Here is an 11289-nt window from a genome sequence, read left to right as displayed (position 1 = left end):
TAGCTCACCCTGTCCTGCATACAAAATCCTACTTGAGTATAAAAGTGCAGTGTTCTCAGCTCACACGTATCAAAAGTACTTGTTGTGTACAATTATTCCTTTTTAGTGTTATAGGTTATAATATATTGAATTACTGGATTATTCTGACTGTGATGTATGTATAATTAAATTGCATATATGAATAAATAATTCAAAAAAACAGGTTCATTGAGAACTATTGGTTTGACAACGGAATTTAGCAATTTAAAAAGTAAAAATAGCTACATTATTTTGCACAAACTACCTCTTAGTTCTTAATATCCTAACAGACTTTAAAGATCAATTTGTTTTTTCATCACTGACTTTGGGAGCTTTGAGTGAAAGTGAAAGCTTGTAAGTGATGAACAATCATTATATCCAATAAACAATCTTTATTTTTCTTTGTGATACAGAGATGTTGCTGCAGTAGTTTATATTTTGATTTCACGGAGTAAAGCAAAAGAGAGAGCATTAGAATATTTATTTTCTGCTTTTGCGTGGTCGGAAACTTGTTTGTCAGCTGTAATTTTATGAAGCACTACTTTATCCTGCAATATGTTCCTTGAGATCAATTTGACATGCTCAAACAATTGGGTAAATATGCAAGAGCTGTCCAAGATCAAACAGAATACTTTCGAAGTGTCAATTCTCTAGTAAATTTGGAATTAGGATAATCAAATTACTAAAATACTGGGGCTCTTGGGGTGCCATGGTATATATGCCTACTGTAATCCAAAGTACAATACCATTTCCAATCAGAGCTATCAATTTGGATGATATTATGCTGAAATGTTTTGCTACATCTATCCATTCTGTTAGTAATCTAGGTAAAAAGGGCGCTGGGCGCTTGGCGCTTACGTGAAGTCCGTGAATGCACCACGGGCCTGGGTTCTCCTTCTACGTCAATGACACTGGGCGGTTCATGAATGGGTTTTTGAAGTGGGAGGGCCCGCTATCTGACTTTACCAGTCAGGGAAAAAGTAGGTGTTGTACTGTAGTGTTTGGTTTGGTGCGATGCAGCTTCATGACTGTTTTTAAACACACAAGCAGCGGTTCACTGTGTGTACGGACTGCAGTGGAGCGTTTGACAAGCATCCTCCAGCCGGTGAGACGAGCAGGCTAACAGCAGCCGTGCAGCGGCGGGGAAAGCTAGCTTCATCCCAGCTACACGGCAGCCCGGAGCCAGAGAAGGGAGAGCCGCGTCGGTGAGCCATGGGGTTCCGCAAGAAAAACAAGAGCCCGCCGGTGCTGAGCCATGAGTTTGTGATCCAAAATCACGCCGACATGGTTTCGTGTTTGGCCATGATAATCCTCCTCGGCCTGATGTTCGAGGTAATGTGTGATTGGACAGGAGCTGTGGTTAGCCGAGTGATGTTAGCTGCTGCTAACTATCGTTAGTTGATATGACAGCAGCAGTCCAGGGGCAGGGCGCTAGCGTGTCTCTCTCTTTCCCTTCTCATGTGTCTCACTCAGTGCCAAGGAAGATGGCGAGGAGGCCCACTGGCACAGCATACAGGTCATTTTACCAGTCGGCTAATCCATTGCCTTAATAGAAAATCAATACATGTGCATTTGGCAACAACATAGTGAGGCTAAATGTCTGCCTGCATGCTGCACATTTGATTACCAGCCCTCTGGTAGGAAATAGCAACTATAGCTGACTTTGAATGCAACAATAAACTGACCTGTCCCCACCCAAACTCAGCCACCAGACAGAAAATATTGTAAAAAATTGATCAGATTTAGTCTCGATTAACCTATACCTGTGTGGATACGGATGGGTTCTAAGCTTAGCAGGCTACATAATTAATAATTCCCAGGGGGAAGTGAAGCCCATGATACACTCATTCGGATACAATGAGAGTCATTGTAGTAATTTAACATATACCTAATATTTCCTAGACACCCCCGGAAGCCCCTGCAGGCCCCTGGAGGTCCCCAGACCCCAGCTATGGGACTCTGTGAATTTAGAATCTTGCAGTGACACTGCAGTCCTCACCAATCACATACTCACATTAAATGATGAATATGTGCACCTGTCAAAAAATTGTATCACGACTGAAAGTGAGATTTACACAATAACGTGGAATAATCCAAACCGATTATACACACATGTATTACAGTATTGGTTTATTAGAAAAGCTTTGCTTCTTTTATACAAAATATGTCCATGGTCAGTGGCAAATTCTTTTCCCTGACTCAGAATCACTCAGTTGATCCTGTTTCCTTCCTTTGTGTTCCAGGTCACAGCCAAGTTTTCCATCATGTTCATCACAGTCCAGTACAACGTAACACAAGTTCTTGGTGAGCTGAAGTTTGTAGGTCCAGTAATCATTCCGGTACTGTTAAGATAAATCAAGTTAACAACTGCATCTGAGTTTTTGATAAAAGTTCAGCACTTCATTGGTTGTTTATTCTGCCTCTTTAGCCATTGTTTAGGTGTTAAGGTTATAACTTTGTTTCTCTTTTATTGCAGATGAGAAGAGTGATCCAGTAAACCATTACCAGTATGGCCCTAAAGATGTGGCCACTGTGTTTTTCTACCTGCTTATTGCAGTCATCCTTCACGCCTTGATACAAGAATACATTCTCGATGTGAGTACATCTTTATCCAAACTCAGCAGCCGTAACTATTGGCTCACATTGTTTGTTGTTTGCACACAGCAGCGTATTGTTTTGATCCTTTTACTAAAGCGTATAAACATGGTATGAGAGAAACAGAAACTGCAGAAGAATTTCTCCGCCTCTATTTTTGTCAGATTGCACAATGTCAAATGTGTCCATCTAGTTTTTCCATTTCTAAAGCATCAAATAACGCCTCATGCGTTTGTTCTGTTCTGGTCCATGACTAAGATTTGGAATACTGTTTGACAGTAATCAGGTTCAATCTTTCCAGCTGCATGTGCACTCAAGCATAATAACTGAAAAGATGTTCATGTTTCTCCTGACCTTTTTTTGTCTTTGATGTCAGTTTCCAGTGGGAAATCATTAATTTAAAAAACAACAACATATTTGTCGCCTTTCTAGCTATTCCGAATGCATTTACGGTTCACGAAATAAGGTACAAAATCCTTGTTCTGTGTACAAAATACATCAATTTGGGATTCAGTGTTTTGCATAGGGCACTTTGACATGTGGAGTGGAGGGTCAAAACACTAACCCTGCAATAACAAACGACCCATGACCCCTGAAACGTCCAGACTGAAGACACACTTAAAAAACGTGAAACTATCCTTTAAAATTTGCGTAAGAAGGAGAAAGTGGAAAACTTGCACAGCTACTCGATTGATGACTACAGTTAATGTTAGAGCTGTGACAGTTACAGCTCAGTTGCAGGCAGTGTTATACAATTAACCTCATCAATCAAGTAGTGACAACTATTCTACAAATATCTGTGTAACTGAAAAAGTGACGCAGACTTAAACGATAATAAAAAAGGATGGAACTAAATGTCCCCCACATCAAAATGGGATATATACTGTATGTGTTTAACTGTGTGTAATATTTTGTTTAATTTCAGAAAATGAACAGGAGGTTGCACCTGTCAAAAACCAAACACAGCAAGTTCAACGAGTCTGGACAGCTCGCAGCATTCTACCTGTTCTCCTTCATCTGGGGCTGCAGCATCCTAACAGCGGTAGAAGTCAGGAGTCACAGAGACACACTGTCCCAGTCTGTGTGAAGCTTTATCTTACGCTGTGTCTCTTTTTCGCTCACAGGAGGACTTTGCAACAAATCCTACTTTTTTATGGGAGCGTTACCCACACACTCACATGGTGTAAGTAAAGATTCCTACACATCAGGAGCTCATATTTTACAGATCCTAAACAAAATATTCCAATTTTAAATGAGTTCTACTAGTATTTTCATTCAAGTTTCAAGTATGTTTGAGTATGTATAGTTTCCTCCCTTTTTAAAATACATGATGCACTGTAATGTTTACTTCTTTGGAATTGTTGGTATTCATCTTATCTTCTATCACAGTCCAAGCTAATGTCATATATTAATAAGAGATCATGTTTTGGATTCTAGATCAGGGTATGATTCCTTTCAATTTTTATACTGGTTTGACTTGTACTTGCAAGTCAGAAGTTACAGAACAGTGCACCATGCACAACAGGAGCTATTGTATATTGTGATGATATAACTTCTGTCCAATCCAAAATAACACCCAGGGTCTCACCTCTGCCATCCTGTCTGTCTAGTTTTCAGGTCAAGTTCTTCTACATTTGCCAAATTGCCTATTGGCTCCATGCACTTCCTGAGCTGTACTTTCAAAAAGTTCGGAAGGTAAGGGTCATTAAAAAAAAAAAAAAAAAGTCACACTTGAAAGCAAGTTATTGTGGTCTTGTCTTGCAGGTGTGAGGTGGCACGTCGGTACAAGTGAAAGAAAATAGCGTCAACTTGAATTTGGGTTTAACAGCCACATTAACCAGATCACTTCTTAAAGGTCCCATGACATGGTGCGCTATAGACCTTAGTGGTCCCCTAATACTGTATATGAAGTCTCTTTTCCAAAATTCAGCCTTGGTGCAGAATTACAGCCACTAGAGCCAGTCCCGCAATGAGCTTTCCTCAGGACGTGCCATCTCTGTGTCTGTAGGTATTGAGAAAAAGAGAGGGGGTGCAAGGTGGAGGCTGGGGGTGTGGCCTTGACCAACTGCCACTTTGCTTGTTTGAAAGCCATGATGTCTCTCTCTCATGGGTGAACTAAATTCTCTGGGCGGGCAAAGCAGAGAAAGGGGAGGTAATCTTGCCCCTTATGACCTCATAAGGAGCAAGAGTCCAGATTGGCCCATCTAAGCTTTCATTTTCTCAAAGGCAGAGCAGGATACCCCGGGCTCGGTTTACACCTATCAACATTTCTAGGCACTGGTGGACCATAGGCAGGCTGGGGGAATGCATATTGATGTAAAAAATTTTTTTTAAAAAAATGAAAATTTCATGCCAAGCGACCTTTAACAAAGGAAATGCTGAAGAGCTTGAGTCCTATGGTCCTGCCTTCCAATGTGTCAACAGTCACACAGCAGAATACGATAAAACAATTTTTTTTACTAATTGTCAACGTTTTTGTGCGTTAGCCTCTGCAGTCTGCAACCCATGATGAGTGCAGTGGTGTTTACTGTATACCTCAGGCGCTTAATGTCTCCTTTAAACACTGCTAATCCCTGCTGGCGTTTTTATGTGCCTCCTTGAGGAATTGAGGACTGTGCAGATGTGGAATATAGAGCATGTCGGGGCTGGGAACAAACGCACCTCTGTTGCACTAATTAAATACAAGCAATGATGACATGTTTTTTCTTGGTTAAATAGTAAGCTGTTCAGTTATCAGTTAACCTTTTTACTACTCCAAAAGCGTTTTGATTTGAGGTTTGTTGGATAATGTATGTGTGGTATAGCTGTTTAGTTGATATGTTTTGTGTACTTTATAGAGCCAACATATGTCAAGGGTTAAATTTGCATAGACAATGTATCATAATGTCAACGCTAAAAGGTGGTTAATGAGTCCAGGCTGCATTTTAAGGGTTTCACACTGGAAAGAAAATCATTGCTCCTCAAGAATGTGTCACTACACAGTAAATAAAGCGATTTAAAATCCACAGCATATGTAGATATTCATGTCCAAAGTTAAATATGCCACATGAAAAAGTGTTTTGTCACCCTTCACAGCAAACTACTGTTTCTGGTAGTTGGTGCTCCTGCTCTCACACAACACAACACAAACTCTCCCCCTTTGTTTTATTTCCACAGGAGGACATCCCCCGCCAGCTCTATTACATTTGCCTTTACGTTGTCCACATCACTGGTGCTTATGTCTTAAAGTGAGTGAAATATTTAATTTTTCTGAGAGTATATGCTCTTGAGGGCAAAATAATGGACACCTCGGCAGGCATTAACCCTTACATATTCTAGGTATATCTCTCACAAAGATCTCATTTATCCTGACAATGACTGCAAGCGACCTAGTCAAACCAGTGCCTGATAAAATGGGTAAAGCAGTTTTACTTTTTGCTATTGCAGTAAAATGTATATAAAAGGAAACAGTTGGTGCATCATTAGGAGTTAACAACTCAGACACTACCTGACAACCTGACGCTAAGATAAGAGCCTACTACGCAGTATATCTGTTTATAGAGTGATTGTTTTTTTCTTCAAGGTATAGACTGAGTAGTTGCTCAGTTCTCAGCCTATTTGACTGCTCATTGTCCTCACCCAATCCCATAAAGATCATATCTGAACTCAAAGCCAGGTTAGCTATAGGAAGAGTAGCTGAAAGTGTTCAGTGTTGTTTCCTTTTTTTTCTTCATATGCTGAGTTGTCCTTGGTTAATTCTACAGTATGTTGCTGGGGCAACCCGCTAGCTCACCCAGTAAAAGCGTGGGCGCCATGTAGGCTTAGGCCTCTGCAACGGCCCGGGTTTGAATTTGACCTGTGGCCCTTTGTTTGTGTGTTATCCCTCCCTCCTTTCCCATATATCCACTGTCACTATCAAATAAAGGGGATAAAGCCCCAAAAAATATAATCTTTAAAAAAATAAATAATAATTTCTATGTTGCTGTCCCTCTCTCTGCTTCCCGTCTGTTTAGCCTCCACCGACTGGGCTTGGTGTTGCTGGTCCCTCACTACCTGGTGGAGCTCCTGTTCCACGCTTCACGCCTCTTCTACTTCAGTGATGAGAACAAGCAGAAGGGGTATTGCCTTTCATTCATTTTCAATTAACATATCATGCCTTTCTGTTTGACCAGCCTGATTTGATAAAAATCCCTTCTTTTCTTTTTTTCTTTTTTTTTTACAGTTTTACTCTGTGGGCTCTACTTTTTGTCATTGCCCGCCTCCTCACCCTCACACTCTCAGTTTTGACGTTTGGCTTCGGGCTGCCCCGTACAGAAAACCAGGGCTTTTCCTTAGCAGAAGGCAACTTCAATGTGCTCACCATAAGGCAAGTCCAGATGGCAATTGACAGGAAGAGCCCTTAATGTCTAGTACCTAGATAATTTACTACAAACATTAAACTTAAAAATGAAAGTTTGTTTTTCCTGTTCACATGTTAAATCCCTTATACTTTTGTAAAAAAAAATTACTTTTTAAAGTGTGTCTTCCCAACCCTTCAGGATGACTTGTCTGGCAGCTATCTGCCTCACACAGGCTTGGATGATGTGGAAATTCATTAACTTCCAGTTAAAAAAGTGGAGGGAGCATAGCCAGAACCAGGCCTTAAAGAAGAAGGCGGTCAGCCCAAAGAGCAAGCCTCCCAAAAGGGAGCCTACAAGGGGTGAGTGTTCAAGAACCCTCAGCATCTGGTCAGTCAACCAAATGTAGACGTAATGGAATCCTGTGTTTATATCTCAATTCAGATTTCTTTTGTAATATTTGTCATTGTTGAACATGTATATCTGAAATCACTTTGATCAGGAATGTTTCTAACCCCCTTGTCTTGTCAGGAGGTGCTGCCAATGGAGTTGTGAAGTCCGAGGATAAAACATCACCACGGGCAAGAAAAACCAAAGCTTCATAGAGATGGAAGAACAGGTGAAATAATGTGACATAATGTCTTTACACAACTTCAAATTTTGTCTACTGCTCCCAAAAACAAATGTTTAAGCGCACTAAGAAACCTTACCTTACTGCCCCTTAGGGGTTGAAACTTGTTTTTGAAAAAAAGTTCAGTGTTACGGTCAGCTAGAAACGTTTCTTAATAATTTGGGTTCTCTGCAGATTGGATGCTGGCATGACAGTGTTGGGTTTGATGCTTTAACAGGATAGATTTTAAAGTGTCCTTTTGTGTAAAACTACGATCACTCGCCGGGTTCTTTAATCAGTTAACGTCACCGTAACTTGAAAAGCAAATTTTGACTTCAGGGCAACTTAATATGTGTTCATGTACAGATTAACTGTGTGGGGTGTCATTTTAAGTTTGGGCCTTATTCAGTTAAACTTACGACACAAGCCACTGACTCATGTCCCAAAAAAAAGCCTTTCTCGCTCCCTAAGACAGCTCTTATAGCATATTCTACTGTTGTCAGGAAAAGATCCTAAATTAATTGAATTGCTCCAGAGGAATATTTGTGCTATTTAGGTATTTGGCATAGCTGCAGCCAGAGAACTGAAGCTTGTACTTAACTCCTTGATCATTTACTGTCATTATTTGACAGCCTTTGCCTTTGAAATCCAACATGTTACAGGATTGAGGCACTTCTGTATTTTTGTTTGCTTTTATCACTAGCCTGGTAATGCGCGTCGGCCTGTTACAGAGACTTGTCCTGGTACGGTGACCCACCAAGAGGAAGCTGCACTGTAACCTGTGATGCTGTACTGTATGCATACAGTTACACCTTTTTATAACGGCATGATTGAAAAATTAAGCAAGAAACTGTGTTTGAGGCTGTGATTCAGTCTTGTATATGGTAATGTCAATGCATGAAGGCTAAAGACTTTACGGCTCGTTCATACCTGTGCTGTTGAGTTTGCATCTCTCACACACACACAAGCATTCAGTGGCCTTTTTTTCAAATGCTGCAAAATGTTTGAGCTATTTATTTTGCCATATACTACAGATAGTTATTATTTGATATACTTTGACAAGCTGTGAGCAGCAGACACCGTGGTACATGGCAACTGCATTTAGTTAAAACAATCCAATCTTTCTTCAAGTGTCCTTATAATGTCAGTGATTTGTACTGTATCACTCGTTCTGCTTGTGTTGCGTTCTGTTTGCCTTTTCTCTTCGCTGTTTTATTCTCGGGTATCGGGGGACAAGCTTTCCACCGCTTACACTAGTTACATCCCATGGTGCACTGGGAGGTGTGTTTGTAAGGGGATGTGTTTGTATGCCTGTACACTTAACTTGTGTGTGTGCAGTAGTGTTTTTGCCTACTGTGTATGTGAATTAACTGGGCGTGAATGATCATGATGGTGGGGATGACAACAATGTTTATTACTTGTCTCGTAAAATAATTATTGCCTGTGTGCAGAGCATGAAATGTGACAATCTGTTCATTGACTCCTGAACTGTTTTTTTTTTATTTATTTTTTTTATTTTTTAAATATTTTTTCACAATCCTATCCTTTCCTTCCTTTCACTTTGGTTGGGCCCGTCTCAGTTCCCAACATGCTTCTGTATGTGAAACACTGAGTTGTGGATTGGTGTATGTTCTATAGGTTATCGGTTACTAAATGCTTATGTGTTCAATGTCTCTGCCCCTCAGATGCCCTTTTCCTGTGTGAGCGAGACTCTGTGATTTCTGTTTGTCAAATGTGGCATGTTTTGTCCTTTCTGCGTCACCTTTTCAAAGATCCTGACATTGCTATGGAGCACACGTATTGTACTGTTGGCCACACGCTCTCCTCTCCTGGACTTGGAGTACTGCTCTACTACTAAACCACTGAGCATGTAAAGCTCTGTGCAGAAAAGACTGTAAAGACCTGTTTGCAGACAGTCGGAGTTTGGAGTCTCGGTCCAGAGCAGGGGTGAGATGAAGATGCCATTCATTTCTGCTCCCTTTAGCGCTCCTTATTGGGTTTTGGTGGTCTTTTAAAGCCTTATGTCTGTGTATGGCCGTGTCATAGGAGGGATGGAGGAGCAGAGGACTTGTGTACCAGCCTGTTATTAAACTGTCTCAGATGTAAAAGAGAAAAAAAACTGACTTAACCCTACACTGTACTTAAATATGTGTCAGATTTTTAAGCTATTTTTATAGAGGGGAAACTCACTGTTAAATTCACTGTTGTTCAGTACACACGTGTGAATATTTGTTTTGCATCCATATTGATATGAAGTGTTTTTATAGAATGAAGCTTGCTGAACTGTTAGCGTGGATAAGCATTGTGGTATGAGTGTAAACATTTATTTAGCCTAAGGGTTTATTTAACGTCATGGCCTTATTAGAGCAAAGTGAACTCTGTTGTATAACAGTGCTCAGTTAACACTATGCTGCAGGTGTATGCACTGCAGCTTTCACAACTACATGTTTTACGATAGTAAAGTTCACCTTCATACTGACACTAGTCATCCACACATCTGTTTAAATATAGTATCGGAGGAGCAAATGGGGAACTCAGTGTGTCATTTGGTCCAGTCCTGCAGGTGTTGTCTCAGTATTTGTGATTATAGGCCCAAACGTGGAACAAACAGTGAAACCATCTGTAAGCCTCGCTTGCTCATCAGATGTCACACTGTACAACAATCAGCAGACGTTTAGGCTCTGAAACACGGGCTACTCTGCAGTCCACAGCCCCCTCTGCTTTGAGACACAATAGCCTGCATAATCCCACAGGAATGCACTTCTTTTTTTCTTTTCTTTTTTGCATAGTATGCATTATGTCTGAGCACCATAACACTGTTCACTTGAGCTGTTTCCGCATTGATTCTCAGTGAATTACAAATTACATTTGCTCGATTTTAAACTGTGTGCATTTTGTTATTGTTGAAAACTAAAAAAGGCTGCAATGATTTAACTGTATCAGCAACCTCTAGGTGGCAACAATCATTAATGCATTTCAACAAAAAAAGACCTGCTCACCAGAGATACGTTTATTATATTCTGTTATTTCATTCTGCATTGTCCTTAGTTTGTTTTTATTTTGCTGCTTTTTTGTAGATGTTGAAATATATTTCCTTTTTAAATATGTTGTCTCTGAACTGCTCTGATGGTATATATTTATGCAAGTTGTTGTGAGTTCTGATCATTTTTATTTGTCACAATTTTTTTTATTTCATGTTTGAATAAAGCTTTTATTCATTAAACAAACTTGTTGAACATGTTTTTTTTTTAACATACTGCTCACAGGTTGAGTGGTAGAACTGTCTCCATGGAAACTTCATGAAAAAAACAAAAAAACAATGCATGCGAAACCACTGCAGTTTCTAAGTACACAGTAAATTATAAGAGCTGGAGATAATTACCCACTCCTAGGTGAACCAGCAGATAAAATGTCATTGACAAAGCAGAGAATACACAACAGATACTGTTTTGTAGGCTTCCCTCTCTCCCCTCCTGCTCATTATACCTTTCCACCTATTTCACTCTAGGATATATTTAGGGACCGACTGGATTTTAAACATTTTTCATATACACTACCCATTGGGGATGGTGTCAGGAGACATGAGGAAATATTGGCCAAATCCTACTTATTTGTTAATAACCACCAGGGGGCAAGGGTGAGCTTTTTGCCTGAGGGACAGAAGTAGTCTGCAGGGGCATAGCTGCATACAGACCTGCATTAATAAATCACTATTCCGAGTGAGAACGACAGAAACATTGTCTTATCACA

At 40.2% G+C, this 11289-nt stretch overlaps 1 protein-coding gene across 2 annotated transcripts; it reads left to right on the top strand.

Annotated features, from left to right (window-relative positions):
• The first annotated feature begins 920 nt into the window (after positions 1 to 920).
• On the top strand, positions 921 to 10067 carry zgc:113278 (Translocating chain-associated membrane protein 1-like 1-like). 2 transcript variants are annotated; one of them, XM_032521176.1, is made up of 12 exons: positions 921 to 1350; positions 2262 to 2322; positions 2495 to 2613; positions 3539 to 3655; positions 3738 to 3796; positions 4224 to 4308; positions 5770 to 5840; positions 6606 to 6710; positions 6815 to 6958; positions 7131 to 7291; positions 7461 to 7548; positions 8271 to 10067. In XM_032521176.1, exons 1-11 carry the CDS (start codon positions 1231 to 1233, stop codon positions 7532 to 7534), a joined length of 1116 nt encoding a protein of 371 aa, XP_032377067.1. In that variant the 5' UTR covers positions 921 to 1230; the 3' UTR covers positions 7535 to 7548; positions 8271 to 10067. The 2 variants fall into 2 exon arrangements, with proteins under 2 accessions (XP_032377067.1, XP_032377066.1); XM_032521175.1 differs by having other exon boundaries at positions 922 to 1350; positions 7461 to 10067.
• The last annotated feature ends 1222 nt before the right edge of the window (positions 10068 to 11289 follow it).

This window comes from Etheostoma spectabile, chromosome 7 (genome assembly GCF_008692095.1).
Source record: "Etheostoma spectabile isolate EspeVRDwgs_2016 chromosome 7, UIUC_Espe_1.0, whole genome shotgun sequence".
Classification (NCBI taxonomy): Eukaryota; Metazoa; Chordata; class Actinopteri; order Perciformes; family Percidae; genus Etheostoma; species Etheostoma spectabile.
Note: the sequence above shows the minus strand (reverse complement) of the source record. Positions and strands in the feature narration are given on the sequence as shown.